This window comes from Salvelinus fontinalis, chromosome 6 (genome assembly GCF_029448725.1).
Source record: "Salvelinus fontinalis isolate EN_2023a chromosome 6, ASM2944872v1, whole genome shotgun sequence".
In the NCBI taxonomy this organism is placed as follows: Eukaryota; Metazoa; Chordata; class Actinopteri; order Salmoniformes; family Salmonidae; genus Salvelinus; species Salvelinus fontinalis.
The window spans coordinates 62,325,566-62,346,340 of NC_074670.1; the positions used below are offsets into that span (position 1 = coordinate 62,325,566).

The 20,775-nt window shown below is 43.2% G+C and overlaps 1 protein-coding gene across 3 annotated transcripts in view; it reads right to left on the bottom strand.

Annotated features, from left to right (window-relative positions):
* Positions 1 to 4,855: 4,855 nt before the first annotated feature.
* The window catches only part of si:dkey-237h12.3 (teneurin-3), a 194,683-nt gene continuing 178,763 nt past the window's right edge, over positions 4,856 to 20,775 (bottom strand). For all 3 annotated transcript variants that reach the window (XM_055927384.1, XM_055927382.1, XM_055927381.1), the window contains 7 exons: positions 17,842 to 18,716; positions 17,283 to 17,458; positions 16,652 to 16,887; positions 15,641 to 15,937; positions 12,166 to 13,777; positions 11,748 to 11,878; positions 4,856 to 6,460 (listed from right to left, as the gene is read on the bottom strand). In XM_055927384.1, coding sequence (XP_055783359.1) covers positions 5,708 to 6,460; positions 11,748 to 11,878; positions 12,166 to 13,777; positions 15,641 to 15,937; positions 16,652 to 16,887; positions 17,283 to 17,458; positions 17,842 to 18,716 — 4,080 coding nt within the window. In that variant the 3' untranslated portion in view covers positions 4,856 to 5,707. The remainder of the gene's footprint in view (positions 6,461 to 11,747; positions 11,879 to 12,165; positions 13,778 to 15,640; positions 15,938 to 16,651; positions 16,888 to 17,282; positions 17,459 to 17,841; positions 18,717 to 20,775) is intronic.

Below are 20,775 nucleotides of genomic sequence, written 5' to 3' on the forward strand. Positions count from 1 at the left end.
AGTAAATTCATCAGGCTTAAGCCATGTTTCAGTCAGGCCAATCACATCAAGATTGTGATCAGTGATTAGTTCATTGACTATAACTGCCTTTGAAGTGAGGGATCTAACATTAAGTAACCCTATTTTGAGATGTGAGGTATCACGATCTCTTTCAATAATGGCAGGAATGGAGGAGGTCTTTATCCTAATGAGATTGCTAAGGCAAACACCGCCATGTTTAGTTTTGCCCAACCTAGGTCGAGGCACAGACACAGTCTCAATGGGGATGGCTGAGCTGACTACACTGACTATGCTAGTGGCAGACTCCACTAAGCTGGCAGGTTGGCTAACAGCCTGCTGCCTGGCCTGCACCCTATTTCATTGTGGAGTTAGAGCCCTGTCTATGTTGGTAGATAAGATGAGAGCACCCCTCCAGCTAGGATGGAGTCCGTCACTCCTCAGCAGGTCAGGCTTGGTCCTGTTTATGGGTGAGTCCCAGAAAGAGGGCCAATTATCTACAAATTCTATCTTTTGGGAGGGGCAGAAAACAGTTTTCAACCAGCGATTGAGTTGTGAGACTCTGCTGTAGAGCTCGTCACTCCCCCTAACTGGGAGGGGGGCAGAGACAATTACTCGATGCCGACACATTTAGAATCCTCTTGGACCTAGACTTGACGCTCTGGTACCGCTTGCCGTGCGGTAGCAGAGAGAACAGTCTATGACTAGAGTGTGTTGAGCATTCCAGATAACATGAGCTAATGGTTCTGTTCTATGCCGTATCAGGGAGAGACGGTTCCCTTTTGGAGTGAGGGGGCCAGACACTGGTCTTTACAATGAGAACTGTTGACACAGCAGTAACTGTCTGCTATGTTTTAAAGATATCTTTCATACAAATCTTAACCTTTGTGAACAGTTCCTAAGATCTGTGATTTGTCATTGAGAGGGGTGTATCTTGGCTATAAAAGATCGTTGTACTTTTCTGTTGGTACTTTTCAATAGTTCATTAGAGATAGCGCATCATTGAAAGTCAAAAAAGGCTATTGCAAAGCTCTTATTATTATTAAAGATGTAATTTAAGTATAACTCTGACTGGTGTGTAGTTTGTAACTCTCCTCATTTGGTAAAGCAGAAAAATGCCACCACGGGTGGCTGGAGTCTTTGACAATTTTAAGGGCAATTTTGACACCGCCTGGTATAGAGGTCCTGGATGACAGGAAGCTTTGCCCCAGTGATGTACTGGGCCGTACGCACTACCCTCTGTAGTGCCTTGCGGTTGGAGGCTGAGCAGTTTCCATACCAGGCAGTGATGCAACCAGTCAGGATGCTCTCGATGGTGCAGCTGTAGAACCTTTTGAGGTTTTGTCGTGCCCTGTTCACGACTGTCTTGGTCTGCTTGGACCATGTTAGTTTGTTGGTGATGTTGACACCAAGGAACTTGAAGCTCTCAACATGCTCCACTACAGCCCAGTTGATGAGAATGGGGGCATGCTCAGTCCTCTTTTTCCTGTAGTCCACAATCCTCTCCTTTGTCTTGATCACGTTGAGGGCGAGGTTCTTGTCCTGACACCACACGTCCAGGCCTCTGACCTCCTCCCTATAGGCTGTCTCTTCGTTGTCGGTGATCAGGCCTACCACTGTTGTGTCATCGGCAAACTTAATGATGGTGTTGTAGTCATGCCTGGCCGTGCAGTCATGAGTGAACAGGGAGTACAGGAGGGGACTGAGCATGTACCCCTGAGAGCGTGTTTCTGTCCTTCCCTTGACTATGGTGCAGGACATGTGATATCATGTGAAAACTCCCTGATCTTCTCAAAAAGATACGTTTGTTTAGCTGTGTCCAGTCCAGGTGGTGCTTGCGTAATCCACCCTAGTCACACCCTGACCTAACCAAAATATAAAGAAAACAGATATCTCAGGTCAGGGCGTGACAGTATACCACTTGAATGAAGAACAATTCAATTGTTCATAAACTCCATAAAATATCAACTCCGTCAGATTTTTGTGAGGGCTGTTTCAGAGTGCTGAAAGATCTGACAGAATTATCATATTTTTATTGAGGATTTTCATTTTCAAAAATAAGTATGTTTTAATTATCGGTTGTCAACTCCGTCAGTAGCTTGTCAACTCCGTCACTGATGGCTAACCCCCTTAAGAAATGTTTTTTGGTCAATATTCTGAAAGACTAATCACTCTTCTGCAACATATGCTTAAACAATTGAAATAGTTGCTGTGCTAGACCTAAGGGATAATGTTTGCTTTAGAAATGTTGTTTTATGTTGTAAATCTAGAAAAACATGGCAAAATGCTAACGAAATTAGCCCTGAAGCATTTAATATTGCTATAAAACGAAACAAAAAGAAGTTTGGTTATTTGTATTACATATTTGAATACTCTAATGTTAGAATTAAACAATCAAGGCCATTAAACATTTGTTGGACAATAATTGTACAAATTAAATGCCTTTTATGGTGTAATTTTATGAAAACATTAGGTTGCTCCTTTACATGGTGTAATAGCTAATATTTTGGTTTATCATATATTGGTTCATCATATATTGGTTTGGTTTACTTCATATTATCAAATATCATATATTTCAAAATTGTTAATATGAAGACATATATTTGAGATTGTACCATCTTTGAAGAATCCCTGAGCTCAGCAAAAGAAAATCTCAGCCTCATGGCAAAATGTGTGAAATAACATGAGAATAGTTATAAAACTGCACATTTTTCTCTATATATTTTTGAGGGGTGAGTGGGGCCTTGCTCAGAAGCTGAGGAGGCCCCGCGAAACTGCGCTATGCCACTGGAATGTGCATGCCTTGTCCAAGGCAACACATACCAGTAAACCAAAATCCCTCATTCAAGTTAAAAATATGTGACGTGTGTGTACACCCATGCCATGTATGATTGCACTGGTATTTCAGGCACTGGGACTTTGATTCCTTTGTGTCATATGTAATGAATACGAGTCACATCAATTGAATTTTAGAACATGGATGTCTTTCACATGCGTCTGTTGTGCTTATTGCATAATGCTGTTGGTCTTTGATATACTTGGAAAGTCGTGCCATGGCTTTTACGCTGTTCTTTGAAGTAGGCCACATAGCAGTGCGTTGTGATCTGATGGTTTGCTTTGAAGATGCCTGTTGTGGTCACACAGTGATAGTGGTTATGTTGAGCTATGTTGTTGATCATTTTGCTTACACTTGTACTGGGACACCTTAGCTATTCTGTTTGAAGCATAGGTAAATTTTGCTAAAACGTGGTGATCATGACCTTTGCTGTGGTTGTTTGATGCTGTCTCTGGGTACTAATAGCCAATGGATGCAGTCATCTGATGCTACGGTGATGTTTGATGCTTCTGCTAAGAAATCATGTCATGGAGTCCTGCAGTCTTCTCTGCAATATTAAAAAAACTTTGAAAGATATTTTGTTTAATATTAACTCAATTCAGTGACTGGTTGCGTATTGTATAGTAGTAGGAAAAAGTACTGACCCCCAATCAAAATCCAGGAATGCAGGCATAATATCTTATCCACATATGCTTATCTGGGGTGGCAGGTAGCCTAGTGGTTAGTGCATTGGCCTTGTAACCGAGCTAACAAGGTAAATATCTGTCGTTCTGCTCCTGAACAAGGCAGTAACCCACTGTTCCTATGCCATTGTTGAACATTTGAATTTGTTCTTAACTGACTTGCCTAGTAAAATAAATCCTACTCTGCTGTAGAAACTGTACCACTAGAGAGCAACAGAGGACTGGATAGACATTAAGGGTTCATATGTGTTGTATGAAATGTGGTCCTTCATTTCCTTTAAAACAAATTATTAAAATAGCATGGATCAAAATGACATGTGATTCCTTACAATTAGGCTGGGAACTGCATCACCTGTACATTCTGAAGAAATGTTCATGTTCAACTAATTAGTTTCACATTAAGAATTCTTCAAATGATTGTGATTATGTGGGCAGGCTATAATTGAGCCTAAAACTTGTTCTACAGAGTTTGTGCCCTGTGATCTGATACAACTCTTAAGGATTTGATAACTTTAGGAAGGGCAAGCAATTATTACAATCCAAAATCTAATTGGAGTTTCCGTTCAGAATTTTATAGAGCGAAGACGACTTACCCCGAAACCCTAGGATTATGAAGTTGATAGAAGCCATCAGTGTTAAGGGGTCTTGTCCTGTCAAAAATCCTGGTTTGTTACACTCACAAATCGGTTCTGTCACAATTTAAACAATTTAATTCAACTGTTACAAACAGCTGACTTCAAAGGGGAGCAGGATTTGGCCGTCTTAATCATTTTAGGGCACACATTTAGGAAATGAAGGTCTCATTGAACACTTTCTAAAAACATTTAGGAAATTAAGGTCTCATTAAACACTTTCTAAACGCCTTTAGTAAACATCTTTAGTAAAGACTTGGTATTTTACGGTACTACCACTTCATTAGAACAAATGACAAATGAAAAAGCGTTTTAATCCATGATCTTATTAATTATACAAAACACAAGTTATGATAATAGCTGCTAACATGTATGGATTCTATATTTGGACAAACTTGTTTGGGTGATATGCGTTCATTCATTATTTGTGTTCATTAAATATTTATTGGACAGGGGCCAATTATGCGAAGGCATTATGCGTGATCAACAGATTTAAAGGAGCAAATATTTCACTGAATGTGGTATATAGTGATCGTCTGTACCACCTTTAAATATATTTTGTTTTTACTGTTTCTTGACAGGATATTTCATACCTTATGCAACAAAATCTTGCAGAGACTTCTAAATTAAATTTCATAATTCAAAGACACATTTTTATGATGCAATATCCAATATCATTTCTTCTGTAACATAATACAAAAAATATATTAAAAAAAGGTTTTAGATTTTATTTACAAGGTATAAACACAACATAAATTACTTGTTATATTCATCAATGGACTGTTAATCAATTTCATAGAAAACAAAACAATAAAATGGTTTCGCTGTGCTTGGACAAGACAAGTATCTGTGCCAGACTTCATTCATACATATTTTGCCCTGATCTCCTACCAAGGCGGATACACAAAACAAATATTTTGGGTATTAAAACATGTAACTTGTTATGATGTCCTTTTTAAAAGCAACACAAAGGGGAGTGGAGTGCTTCTCAATTCCGACATGTTAGGTGTGATGGTCACTGAGTGAGACGAAGCCTCAAACTGAAAGGTCATTGATTCAAGACAAACATCTGGTAATGGACATTGCCTATTGAAGAGTAAAAATTCATACATCATATTTCCAGAGAAGTGCAGATATATGCGTATGTAAACATTTCATTTCACCTTTAAATACTTTATTTTAATTTTAAGCAGACAACACTTAGTAAAAAACAGAGACAAAAAAAAGACTAAATATTTCCCAAAACACTACTATTTCTCCTGGCACCTGGTTGAGAGTCCACAGTCCAATCAGTTTGTGCTACAGAGGTACATCTTGTCACTGCCCATATTAAGGTTTGGCGTAGTTATACATTTACTCTGTAGTAGTCCCCTGTTAAACAGCATTGCACAGCATTGCTTTCGATCCCATATGATTTACAAAAACACACCTCCCACTCGGACATAGCTATATTTAATCTTTGGCCATGCCACTATTGTTGCTTTCGTTCCCACCGTCGCCACACCTCTATTGAAACAGGCCATTCAAAGTCTCTTTGGCAGCAAGTGCACAATAGTTAGTTACCTTTTCCCTATTTCACTTTGCCGTAGGAACTGAATGTTATTAGCGCTGTCCGCTAACTCCGGATATTGCTCAATGGAAAGTGCGTAGTACCCGTCGTACCCTAGCACTTTCCCATTGCTCAGGAGCTGCCTCTTCTCTCCCTCTGTCCATGGGCGGACGCCCTCCTCGCCATCGCGCACCCTCTGCTGTTCCCTGGCCCACACACTCACTAACGCCCTCTGGCGGGCCAACTCAAGCACGCGGGCCTTCTCCTCGTCCACCGTGGAGCCATAGCGCACATGCAGCGCAAGCACCCCACGCCGCAACTCCACATCTGCGAAGCGCCGAGTCCGGCTGTCCATGACCGTGGTGGACTGGGACACGCTGACATTGACGCCGTTCTCCAGGGTCTTGTGGCCGCTGGTGAGGCGCAGCGTGGCCAAGTCGCCATCGGGCAGGCCGGGCTTGACGAAGTAGTGAGTGTCGCGGCCTTCCACAGTGAAGTGCAGGTCTTCAAGGTAGAAGGCATTGTTGAGGACGGTGGCCACCTTGATGCAGTCCTCGTTGGCTACGTTGAGCGTGTGAGTGTGGGCGGTGCCCTTGTAGATGGCGAACATGACGGCCCTACCGATAGGGGACTGGGCGGCTGAAAACCATAACCAAGGTTTCTCGCCTCGGCGGCCTCGGCCCGCATTGACCTCCGGCAGCCGCTGAAAAGTTAGGAGGGCATGCGCCTGTCTGGTAACTTCCTGCTGGACCCCAGAGATGGACTGTAAAGAGAATGCAGTGAAACGTTAATGTCTGAGCATGGCAGAACTTCACACTGCAGTCCATTCATGAGCAGAAGCAGGCGTCAAACAGTGCCTGCAAGATAATTGTATTACCAGGAAGTGAGATAAAGCTACAACAAGGTAAAATGCCGTTGTGGATTTTTATCATATAATGGTTACTAGGCAAATCTTGACAGCTTAGTAAGCATCGAATATTGATTATGTTAACAATGACAAGTGGTAATATCACATATGTAGTGTGTATAAATGTCTATGTATTTCTTATGAATTTGTATTACAAGTACAGTATAATTATATCTGTGTTATGAATGTGTACTGCAAGGGCAAATATAACACATTGTCTTGGACAGCAGAAAACGTTAACTGGATACAATAAATGAAAAGTTCTAGATAAGTTATTTGCTACTGTGCCAAATGAATTAAAGAATACATGGAAACCAATTTGTACTTCTTCCTATGAAAAAGCTGTCCAATTAAATGTGATGCCAATTATTTATAAAGAAAACAATTGCAGATCAGAAGAGATTACATGCTTCTTTTTCCACTGCTTGTTTGTCATAGTGGTTGATATTCATCCAGCAAACAACTATGCACGTTTAGATCTCTACATTACTCCCTGTTTGCTTACAAGGCCCTACTTCATAAACTTCTGTCTTATCTAGATCATCTTTAATATTGCAGATAAATTGTGGATTCTGTCAATGAAATTGTCTGCATCATTTCCAATCCCCCATATACAAGTGCTCAGAATAAGTGGGAACTCCTTCAAGACTCTTGGAAAAGCATTCCTCATGAAGCTGGTTGAGAGAATGCCAGGAGTGTGCAAAGCTGTCATCAAGGCAAATGGTGGCTAATTTGAAGAATCTAAAACACAAAATATATTTTGTTTTGTTTAAAACTTAATTGGGATAGGGGGCAGCATTGGGAAGTTTGGATGAAAAGCGTGCCCAGAGTAAATTGCCTGTTACTCAGACCCAGAAGCTAGGATCGATTTGGATAGAAAACAATCTAAAGTTTCCAAAACTGTTAAAATGATGTCTGTGAGTGTAACATAACTCATATGGCAGGCAAAAACCTGAGAAAAATCCAACCAGGAAGTGGGAAATCTGAGGTTTGTAGTTTTTAAAAATTATTGCCTATCCAATATCCTGTGTCTATGGGGTCAGATTGCACTTCCTAAGGCTTCCAGTAGATGTCAACAGTCTTTAGAAGTTGTTTCAGGCTTGTATTGTGAAAGGGGGTCGAATAAGATCTGTTTCAACAAGTTGTCAGGCTGAAAGCCTTTAGTTTAGTCTCACGCGTAGCCGTGAGCGCGACGGTCGTTCTCTTTCCTTTCTAATGACAACGGAATTGTCCGGTTGGAATATTATTGAAGATTTATGATAAAAGCATCCTAAAGATTGATTACATACATCGTTTGACATGTTTCTACAAACTTTAATGGATTTTTTTTTACTTTGTCTGGACTGTGCCCGCACTTTGTACATTTGGATTACTGGACTAAACGCGCAAACAAAAAGGAGGTATTTGGACATAAAGATGAACTTTATCGAACAAAACAAACATTTATTGTCTAACATGGAAACCTGGGAGTGCCATCAGATGAAGATCATCAAAGGTAAGTGATTAATTTCAATGCTATTTCTGACTTTTGTGACACCTCTCCTTGGTTGGAAAATGGCTGTATGGTTTTCTGTGGCTAGGCACTGACCTAACATAATCTCATGGTGTGCTTTCGCCGTAAAGCCTTTTTGAAATCGGACACAGCGGCTGGATTAACAAGAAGTTTAATTGTTAATCCTAAGTATAACACTTGTATCTTTCATCAATGTTTATGATGAGTATTTCTGTAATTTGATGTGGCTCTCTGCAATTTCACTGGATGTTTGTTTGACAATGCATTTCTGAACATAACGCGCCAATTTCAAATGAGGTTTTTGGACATAAAGATGAACTTTATCAAACAAAACACACATTTATTGTCTAACATGGAGTCCTGGGAGTGCCATCCGGTGAAGATCATCAAAAGTTAGTGATTAATTTTAACGCTATTTCTGACTTTTGTGACACCTCTCCCTCTTTGGAAAATGGCTGTATGGTTTTCTCTGGCTAGGCGCTGACCTAACATAATCTCATGGTGTGCTTTCTCCGTAAAGCCTTTTTGAAATCGGACACTGTGGCTGGATTATCTTTAAAATGGTGTATAATACTTGTCTGTTTGAGGAATTTTAATTATGAGATTTCTGTTTGAATTTGGCGCCCTGCAATTTCACTGGCTGATGGCGAGGTGGGACGCTCACGTCCCGAACGATCCCAGAAAGGTTATTTGGAGTAAACTAATGGACAAAAATACTTAGGTTTCTACTTCCCGCTTATACATACTATATACATTTTGTGGAAACTGTATATTTTACATTCGTTATCTATTGTTTGTTTTTAGTCCCATCCTTCAGCTACTCTCTACCCCTCCCATCCCTCTCTGAAGACCATCCCGTTTTGATTTCTAGCTGCCATACAGTATATTTTCCCACTGTGCTGTGATGTTTCACAAAAGTTCTGAATCTTTCTAGTCTCATAGTTTCTACAGATTGTAAATTAAAGATAAACATTTTTGCTAAGAGTATTATTCTATTATTGATTGATTCACCACGACTTTTCAAATCACCCGGCAGATCTATTTGCAGATTTGCAGAGTTAGCTTTAAGTAAATGTTCAAATTTTTCTGCCATTCCTGAACCTGCGACCAAAAACAAGCTACATACGGGTTGCACCAAAACAAGTGATCTAATGATTCTGTCTATTCGCAGCAAAATCTGCAGAGCTGGGATGGTTGTATCCCCCATAACCAGTTGAAGTCGGAAGTTTACATAGACTTAGGTTGGAGTCATTAAAACTAATTTTTCAAACACTCCACAAATTTCTTGTTAACAAACTACAGTTTTGGCAAGTCGGTTAGGACATCTACTTTGTGCGTGACACAAGTATCTTTTCCAACAATTGTTTACAGACAGATTATTTCACTTAAAAATCACTGTATCACAATTCCAGTGGGTCAGAAGTTCACATACACTAAGATGACTGTGCCTTTAAAAAGCTTGGAAAATTCCAGAAAATTATGTCATGGCTTTAGAAGCTTCTGATAGGCTAAATTACATTATTTGAGTCAATTGGAGGTGTACCTGTGGATGTTTCAAGGCCTACCTTCAAACTCAGTGCCTCTTTGCTTGACATCATGGGAAAATCAAAAGAAATCAACCAAGAACTCAGAAAAAACATTGTAGACCTCCACAATTCTGGTTCATCCTTGGGAGCAATTTCCAAACACCTGATGGTACCACATTCGTCTGTACAAACAATAGTACGCAAGTATAAACACCATGGGGCTACGCAGGCGTCATACCGCTCAGAAAGGAGACGCATTCTGTCTCCTAGAGATGAACGTACTTTGGTGCGAAAAGTGCAAATCAATCCCAGAACAACAGCAAAGGACCTTGTGAAGATGCTGGAAGAAACAGGTACAAAAATATCTATATCCACCGTAAAACGAGTCCTATATCGAAATAAGCTGAAAGGTCTCTCAGCAAGGAAGAAGCCACTGCTCCAAAACCGCCATAAAAAAGCCAGGCTACTGTTTACAACTGCATATGGGGACAAATATCATACTTTTTGGAAACAAAGCCCTGACCTCAATCCTATAGAAAATGTGTGGGCAGAACTGAAAAAGCATGTACAAGCAGGGAGTCCTACAAACCTGACTCAGTTACACCAGCTCTGTCAGGAGGAACTATTATTCGGACATTTCACATTATTAAAATAAAGTTTTGATCTTAACTGACCTAAAACAGGGAATTTTTACTAGGATTAAATGTCAGGAATTGTGAAAAACTGAGTTTAAATGTATTTTGCTAAGGTGTTTGTAAACTTCCGACTTCAACTGTATATAACATTCTATTGGTTGCAAGAATTTTGTATAATAATTGAAATTGAAAAACTCTTAAGTTTTGAATTCGGCGTCGTTCTGTGTATCAGTTCATAAACCATGTATTGGAATTGGTACATCAAAAATCTTCTCTGAACTATTTTTTCAACCTGTAAGGCGCAGCTGTAAATGTTTTAGTCCTTAAATGAAACTGGTATACGTTTGTATTTATCACCTCCAGCAGGCCACAAATGTGCATGTGTCTGCTCAAACGGTCAGGAACAGACTCCATGAGGGTGGTATGAGGGCCCGACGTCCACAGGTGGGGGTTGTGCTTCCAGCCCAGCACCGTGCAGGACGTTTGGCATTTTCCAGAGAACACCAAGATTGGCAAATTCGCCACTGGCGCCCTGTGCTCTTCACCGATGAAAGCAGGTTCACACTGAGCACATGAGCACATGTGACAGATGTGACAGAGTCTGGAGACGCCGTGGAGAACGTTCTGCTGCCTGCAACATCCTCCAGCATGACCGGTTTGGCGGTGGGTCAGTCATGGTGTGGGGTGGCATTTCTTTGTGGGGCCGCACAGCCCTCCATGTGCTCGCCAGAGGTAGCCTGACTGCCATTAGGTACCGAGATGAGATCCTCAGACCCCTTGTGAGACCATATGCTGACACATGCACATTTGTGGCCTGCTGGAGGTCATTTTGCAGGGCTCTGGCAGTGCACCTCCTTGCACAAAGGCGGAGGTAGCGGTCCTGCTGCTGGGTTGTTGCCCTCCTACGGCCTCCTCCACGTCTCCTGATGTACTGGCCTGTCTCCTGGTAGCGCCTCCATGCTCTGGACACTACGCTGACAGACACAGCAAACCTTTTTGCCACAGCTCGCATTGATGTGCCATCCTGGATGAACTGCACTACCTGAGCCACTTGTGTGGGTTGTAGACTCCGTCTCATGCTACCACTAGAGTGAAAGCACCGCCAGCATTCAAAAGTGACCAAAACATCAGCCAGGAAGCATAGGAACTGAGAAGTGGTCTGTGGTCACCACCTGCAGAATCACTCCTTTTTTGGGGGTGACTTGCTAATTGCCTATAATTTCCACCTTTTGTCTATTCCATTTGCACAACAGCATGTGAAATTTATTGTCAATCAGTGTTGCTTCCTAATTGGACAGTTTGATTTCACAGAAGTGTGATTGACTTGGAGTTACATTGTGTTGTTTAAGTGTTCCCTTTATTTTTTTGAGCAGTGTATAAAGATCAACCTGCTTACTTTACATTTCTGTAATATATGGATCACAAATAGCAGGACAATAAAGGTGTGATTGAAAAAATATGAAACCAACCGGTAAATCATCCCAGAGCTGGCTCTTCTTCAGTTCATAAGATGGGTGGGTCAGATCAAACTTTGGGACTGGGTAGCCAGGAATGGTGTTGTGTAGATGGAAGCCAAAGGTCACCAGCCAGCTATTAACATCTACATGGGACAAATAAGATCAAGGTCATACTAAATATTTAATGACGTGCTTATGTCAAAATAGAAAATATGGCAATGTTTTATCATAAGTAATGAATGTCTTAGTTGTCATGAATAAGCTGGTAATGCATGCATGATTGTATGCATTACCAGCTTAAGTATGGACATTACCAGCTTAAGTATGTACAAAGACTTCAACATATGAATAGCACATTTAAATTACATGTTTACACTACGTGCACATGAAATGTTACTAAGTCGAATAAAAGTGACAATAAATATCTTACCTGCGACATACTCTCTCACTTCATGTACTTTGCTAATGGGGTTGTTGTTTCTGAACATGTAGAGATTAAAAGGACCTGGCTCTTTCCCCACTCGTTTCCATGTGTTGATGTCAGGCACAGTCCACCTGCCGGGCATAATGTCGTAGTCCCTCTCACCAAAATGCAACAATTTGGTCAGTGGGTCATAGAGCCCCCCGTGGAACCCCAGCACCAGTTGAAAGTCCGGGTTGGAGTCAAAGTAGATCTCCCCATACGCCGTGTACTGGACCTGCTTGATCAGGAGGCCATTGCTGGTGAATACAGCCAGAGGGGTTCCGGTGTTGTCACAGGCAATGTAGTACTCCTCTCCGCTGCTGATCTCCTGGGCAAACAGGTGTCCCTGCAGGTCATAGTACAGGGAGGTGATCTCAGAGCTGGAGTGGTTGTAGACGTGGGTGATCCTGCTGGGGTAGCTCAGGTCTGCATAGAAGTACTGCAGATGCTGCCCCAGGCTGTTCTTGTTAGACACCCTCCGGCCCAGGCCGTCGTAGCGGTATTGGATGGTCCAGCTGTTGCCCTTGCTGTATACGCGTACCAGGAGGCCCTTGGAGTTGTAGTCGAAGATCTCGGAACCTCGCTGGCGGAGGAAGCCGTCCTCGTCCATGCGGTACTGCACGTCTCCCAGGCGGGTGATGCGGTCGCGGAGGTCGTAGCGCAGGGGGAGCAGGCGGGCGCTGTTGCCTGGGTTCAGTAGGTGGAGGTTGCCGTTCAGGTCGTAGGTGTAGCGCCACATGACCTTGTCGTTGAGGTAGACCGTCTGGAGCTGGCCATCTACGTCGTACTCATAGCCGTACTTGGTGGTGTTGGCGAACGGCCCAATCTTGATTTCCCTCTTGGTGCATCGTCCCACGTCATCGTACTGGAAGGTGATCCAGTACATAAGGGATCGGAAGATCTCGTACTGAATCTCCTTGATCCGGCCGTGGGCGTCAAAGTGCTTGGTGTAGGTCATGACGGCCGTGGAGATGATCTGGTTGATATCATAGTAGATGACGCCAAACTTACCGAACTGCTCTACCTTGCCGGAGATGTCGTCAAACTGGTAGAGGTCGATGGGCAGCGGCGTCTCATTGATGACGCCTTGCACGCTGGTGACGCGCAGGCTGCTGTCGTAGGTGTAGTCAAAGCGGGCGTTGACCATGCCGTCCTCGCTGAAGCGGAAGATCTGCCGGTCCACAAGGGGGCCCACTTGGCGGTAACGGATTGAACAGATGAAGCCCTCGCTCTGCAGGTTGACCGTTTTCAGCACGCCTGCCATCTCGTCGTACGTGAAGCTGACCCGCGTGCTGTCATACAGGACTTCGGCTAGCTTGTTCTGCCGTCGGTACTTGTACAGGATCCGGCGGCCCGTGCCCAAGTGCACCACTCGCTGCAGGAGGCCGTCCTCGCTGTAGTCCACTGCTACAGAAGCGTTGCTCTCAGGCGGGTGGAAGATGTTGCGGTAGTAGCCCACTGAACGGACTGTGTTCATGGTGTAGCGGGCCACACTGGGCATGGTGACTGCAGATAGCCGGTCCTGAGAGTCAAAGTCGAAGATGTACTGACGCTGGCTGTGGAGCAGGAGCACCATCGACTAGAGGAAAGATGAGGAAAGGGAGAAAAAACAAATTATTGTTGTTTTATGACTACAAATAATTATATATTTACACCACCAGCTCACAAAATAGCCTAAACAATTGCATCAAACCTACACATGTTTATTTCTGACTCCTAAAATCCATGGCAACTCCTTCTGCAAGGGGTTCTGTTCTTAGGGAAGTTCTGCAAGGAGTTCTGTTCTTAGGGAAGTTCTGCGAGGAGTTCTGTTCTTAGGGATGTTCTGCGAGGAGTTCTGTTCTTAGGGATGTTCTGCAAGGGGTTCTGTTCTTAGGGAAGTTCTGCAAGGGGTTCTGTTCTTAGGGAAGTTCTGCAAGGGGTTCTGTTCTTAGGGAAGTTCTGCGAGGAGTTCTGTTCTTAGGGAAGTTCTGCGAGGAGTTCTGTTCTTAGGGAAGTTCAGCGAGGAGTTCTGTTCTTAGGGAAGATCTGCGAGGAGTTCTGTTCTTAGGGAAGTTCAGCGAGGAGTTCTGTTCTTAGGGAAGTTCAGCGAGGAGTTCTGTTCTTAGGGAAGTTCTGCGAGGAGTTCTGTTCTTAGGGAAGTTCTGCGAGGAGTTCTGTTCTTAGGGAAGAGATGTTAACATAATGAGCAGCTCTAATGTAGGCAAGTACAGTGTGTGTGTGTGTGTGTGTGTGTGAGGTTTAGAAGTTCTGCTTAAAACCTATGAAAAGTAACTAAATGTTATCTAAGTAATCCCCAAAAGTAATTATTTATCATGAGAGGGCCATAAACAATAACTATCATAGTAATGCTGCATACTCCGAGAAAGGGTCAAATCTCACCTTTCTGGTGTAGGCACTTAAGGACACAAGCTTAAGTACACAGTACAAATATGATAGAAAAATGAAAATAGTAACTATTTTATTTGGTCTATTTCCTATTCAACAAAACTGTATGAATAAGGCTTGACATGACTTATAGATGTTCTATGTATAGTATAATCAATTTATAAAATGACAAAATATAAGATTTCACCTTCCTTTAACTGTAAAATACATATTTGCATATTTTCTAAAGGTCTCTCTTGATCAAAACATCTGTCCCCATCACTGTGAACGTCTCACAGAGGTCTATCTTGGCTTTTTGAACTTGTTAGGAACTCGCTTTTCATCTCATATTAATCTTGTCCGTCTATGAAAAACAGAACGTTTAAAACATTTTTTATTTTTTATTATTTTAGATTACTGGTATAAATCGATCTCTGAATGTGCTACAGCAACGAAACCACTCTCTTCTGCTGCGTTACGATGTAAGTGGCTGTGATGTAGGTTTCAGGCAGGAGTTGATGGACAGTCGGAAAGCAAATTAAATGGTAGGAGGGACAGCTCTTCTTCAAGTGGTGTCAAATTTCACATCGTGCTTCACAAAGGCAGAAGACACACTCCTGTGTCCGTGAGAATCAGGGCTACTGCTCAATGCAGGGGCAGCAGGTAGCCTGGTGGTTAGAGTGTTAGACTAGTAACCGAAAGGTTACAAGATCAAATCCCCAAGCTGACAAGTTAAAAATCTGTTGTTCAACCCCTGAACAAGGCAGTTAACCCACTGTTCCTAGGCCATCATTGAAAATATGAATTTGTTCTGAACTGGCTTGCCTAATTAAATAAAGATTTTTTTAAATGCAATACATTTCAATCTATGATGACCACATATCAATTTTTAAGCGAAAATGTCAGTCGGAAGCGGTACCAGATCCACACAAGTCCCCAAAACAGGGAAGAGTTAAGCACAGCGTGTATGGGGCCTGCATTTCAATACATAATTACTTTCATCATTCATTTGTGTTGTGCACTGAGCGACCAGTGGAGAAATCAAATCCTTTTATTGAATCACTTCAACCCTCACCTTGTCCAGGTATGTGTAACTCCACGTCTTCCCGTCAGCAAACAATCTGGACACGACGCGTCCCTGAGCGTCGTACTCCAACCGCTCGCTGGTCTGCCCCCTCTGGAGGGCACTGATCTGACCGTTGCTGCTCCGGCTGACATTCACGGGAAGCAGCTTACTGCTGGGTACCCACAGCACAGGGTGGCCCGCGCCGTCATAGATAATCTTCAGCAGGAACTTCCTGTGGTCATCGTAAATCTTCTCCATCCTCAGCGTACGGTCGTAATCAACCGACAGAATGTTCCGTCCATTCACCTATTAGTTGGTATGTGTATTGAATCAAAGCCAAGACAAAACAACAACAGACCATAGAGATCATATTAGATTACTAGAGGGGCTATGGCAGTTAATTAGACAAATTATTGGCTACGTAGCTCCCAACTCCCTTACCAAAATGGCTGACCTTGTATACCATCATAAGAAGGTTTATGTCCATTCTGGTAGTCTAATTCCTAATTCTATGCAACAGACTTTGAAGTCACAGAGTCACGGAGAGTGCACTTATTATTTTGTCTGGTGACCTAAAAACAGCATTTAGTGTGATTGCCGCTCTTTGGCAGTCAGTGAGAAGAGATGAACAGCTCTTTCAAGGGCTTCATTAAACTGAGAGACACTGGCATTTGCTCAGAAACGATTAAACCCAAAATTGCTGTTAAGGAAAGTAACTACCCAAGTTAAGTTCATAACGTCAATTGTAAATCTCATTGGCAGGTTCTGGAGAAGAATACTGGCAGTATAGGGGATTGGGAATTTGGAAGCAGGTACTATTTTACTACATTTAATTGAAAACAGGTATGCTCATATCTCACACGCAACTCCAGGATTAATCATTGATGCATCCAGGGAGGCATTTCAATTATTTTGCTGTAGGCCTACACTTCAGGTAAGTGTCACAGTTAATATACAGTGAGTTAGTGAACAACATGTCTTACAGATAAATGAAACTCTGAATAATAAAGTGAAACTCACCCTTAGCTTGCGCCCAAAAACAATGACTTTGCCCCTGGTTTGCTCCTTGCGGAAGCGCCACTCAACCAGATTCTGCCCACTCTCCCCTGGCAAACTCATGTTACGCCGTGCCACGGTGGGGTTGGCAGTGCCCGCCAGGATGTGGGGCTCAGTCTGGTAGTGGGTGTCCATTCCGTTGGCATAGGTGATCCTCAGAGAGTTATCATAGCCAACCTGATAACTGCTTCTACATTGATCTGACATTTTTAAAAGACAGGGTCATAAATGATAACATTGTACTAAGTATTGTGACTAAAAATCATTCTTGTGGATACTCAGGGAAATCTTGCTGTCTATATCCAAAAAATAACTACCCACTGGTAGAAAACTGATTAACATTTAAAAATAACTATAGAACTACAACCAAATGGAATAATTAAATAAATAGCTCAATACAGTGGACAAAGAGTTACAATACAAGGTTTCTGCTCACCCCACACACTGAGAAAGTAATCATTTACACTGTCTTCTGTCAAACCCGCTCACCCATAATGATACATGACTTAATCTTACTCAACATTGCCGTGATGACCCAAGCAACAATGACAAATAACTACTTTAAAAAAAACAGAGGAGGAGATGTGTGGCTTACCCTGAGCCAATGTATAGAAGGCACGAATGGTGGAGGTATTGGTGGTAATGCTAATTTCCTCTTCAGTCAAGGAGCTCTCAATGTCCACGGTCAAGGCCCTGTAGATGTCGGTGTACAGGTTGTTCACTGTTCCGGTGGGGAACGTCACGTTCATTAGCCTGCCTTCGCTGTCATAGCTGAAAGATAGATGGAGAAGTTAATGTAAAGGTGATCATTATGATTCATGAATGTTTCCATTGATGCATGGTGTCATTTTTTTCAGATTATGTAGGCAACATCAAAGGGTCAAAATATGACACTGTGGCCAAATTTTCCAGTGAGTGTCAATGTGAAGGAAGTCACTGTGACTGCCACCAATTTCACATCAAGATGAAAATATAATATCAATTTAAGTAAATTTTAAGTGCAAAGCAACAACTTATTTAGCTTACCTTATGATCAATGACTATTTCTTCATATTACTCAAATGTAATTATCTAGTCAGACTCTCATCACCCCAAAAAGTGAAGGTCTATTCAGCCATTGCAGGAATCAGACCCTCTTACTTCTGTATACTCACTCGTAGAATGTGGTCCAGCCGATTTCAGAGGTCTTGGTAGCCAGCAGGCCAGTGTTACCATGGTAGGTGAGCAGCACCAGTTCCTGGCCCTGAGCCATCAAGGTCTTCAGCCCACCGTTGGTCCCCATGGTCAGCCAGATGACCTGGTTGTCAGGGGCGACTATGCGCACAGGCATGCGGTTAGGGTCGCGGCGGATTCTCAGGGTGTTTCCGTTGCTATCGGTCATGGCAGTAACGTCGTTCTCCGTGCTGTAACTGAAGGTGTATTTGATGTCACCCGTCATGAGGCTGGCGGTGTGTTGGTGGGTACCATTGGTGTCAAAGACGTACACTTCCTGGGCGTCCGGCGACGCCACCTCGAAGGTGTTGGCGTTGGAGGTCAACGCAGGCCCGTTCCTACCGACCGCCCGGATGCGGATGTTGCCCAGGTCTGCCATATACAGGGTGCCATCGGGCGCCACGACAAGAGAGGACGGTGCGTTGAGACGGGCGTCTTTGGCGTATCCATCACCCATCTGGTAACAATCGCAGTTAACATCGTTCTTACAGTCGCAGTCGGACGGCGACCCCACCAGATGGGTTATTTCACCATCGACGGATACAGTTCGGATTCGGCTCAGCTTCCGCTCGTCAGTTTCGGCAATGAAGATGGCGCCGTGGTAGGACACGGCGATGGCCACGGCAGACTCCAGGGGTGTCAGTGCTGCCCTTTGACCTCCACGGTCCATCCCGGCCAAAGGGCAGTGAATGGGCCGGCCTGCTGCAATGCTGACCTGGCCGTTCTCAGTGATTCGTAGGACCACATTGTTGTCCAGGACGTACAGGGAGTTATCCATGGGGCTGACCGCAAGGTCGGTAGGCCACTCCAGGAGCACCTGCAGATCGGGACATTGTTATAGGCACCACTTCACAGAGACATGGCATTAAGACGTGAGTGTCAACCCAAATTACTGTGATCTTCTCCATCTACACATCACCAATGTGACATTGTAGATATTTATAATGGGACAAGGTTGCCAATCTCTGAAATATTTCAGTGTGACATCAGCGTTGTCAGAAGCTGTGGGAAAACACATCCTTAATCTTCCTTTCCAGACAGTGATTAATAATAAGGCATTTTGCCCTTAAGGCTGTCTCTGTGCCATGCTGTGCCATGCATGCCAGCCTGCCAGTCTGCCTTCTTATGGGGACAATGCCTTGGGATGCTACAGTCTAGCCAAAAGGATATCTGTGTTGGGTTGTAACATTGAAGTGTCTTAATTAACTTAAGACGACATGTTTAGTCCTATGCAGGCCAGTCCGCCTGATGGTTTCAAGCCTCCATTAGGGTTCCGATAAGACAAATGGAAGTGCTCTCTGGCATGTCCCCTTGGAGTAAAGGGCAGAGGTATGGGACCCCAATCCAAGTTGAGTTTGACTCTCGACTCCAATCCACTCCTGAAACGTCCCCTCCAGAGACCCTAAATATATGGTGTGTAATGGAGGCCCGTCATTCCATTTTAATATGATAAAAGCTTTCTTAGTTTTATTTTCTTCATTATTCATTTGCACCATGTCAGAGACTGTATGTAATGGAAGGGGATAGAGTGGAGATGTTTGAGAGGAGAGACAACGTTATATTGAGTTAGTGTTTTAGCCTCATGAGGAGGTAACTTATTGCCTTCTGACAGGGCACTATGTTCATGAGGAGGTAACTTATTGCCTTCTGACAGGGCACTATGTTCATGAGGAGGTAACTTATTGCCTCCTGACAGGGCACTATGTTCATGAGGAGGTAACTTATTGCCTTCTGACAGGGCACTATGTTCATGAGGAGGTAATTTATTGCCTCCTGAAAGGGCACTATGTTCATGAGGAGGTAACTTATTGCCTCCTGAAAGGGCACTATGTTCATGAGGAGGTAACTTATTGCCTCCTGACAGGGCACTATGTTCATGAGGAGGTAACTTATTGCCTCCTGAAAGGGCACTATGTTCATGAGGAGGTAACTTATTGCCTCCTGAAAGGGCACTATGTTCATGAGGAGGTAACTTATTGCCTCCTGAAAGGGCACTATGTTCATGAGGAGGTAACTTATTGCCTCCTGACAGGGCACTATGTTCATGAGGAGGTAACTTTTTGCCTCCTGACAGGGCACTATGTTCATGAGGAGGTAACTTATTGCCTCCTGAAAGGGCACTATGTTCATGAGGAGGTAACTTATTGCCTCCTGACAGGGCACTATGTTCATGAGGAGGTAACTTATTGCCTCCTGACAGGGCACTATGTTCATGAGGAGGTAACTTTTTGCCTCCTGACAGGGCACTATGTTCATGAGGAGGTAACTTATTGCCTCCTGAAAGGGCACTATGTTCATGAGGAGGTAACTTATTGCCTCCTGACAGGGCACTATGTTCATGAGGAGGTAACTTATTGCCTCCTGACAGGGCACTATGTTCATGAGGAGGTAACTTATTGCCTCCTGAAAAGGCACTATGTTCATGAGGAGGTAACTTATTGCCTCCTGAAAAGGCACTATGTTCATGAGGAGGTAACTTTTTGCCGCCTGAAAGGGCACTATGTTCATGAGGAGGTAACTTATTGCCTCCTGACAGGGCACTATGTTCATGAGGAGGTAACTTATTGCCTCCTGACAGGGCACTATGTTCATGAGGAGGTAACTTTTTGCCTCCTGACAGGGCACTATGTTCATGAGGAGGTAACTTATTGCCTCCTGAAAGGGCACTATGTTCATGAGGAGGTAACTTATTGCCTTCTGACAGGGCACTATGTTCATGAGGAGGTAACTTATTGCCTCCTGACAGGGCACTATGTTCATGAGGAGGTAACTTATTGCCTCCTGAAAAGGCACTATGTTCATGAGGAGGTAACTTATTGCCTCCTGAAAAGGCACTATGTTCATGAGGAGGTAACTTATCGCCTCCTGACAGGGCA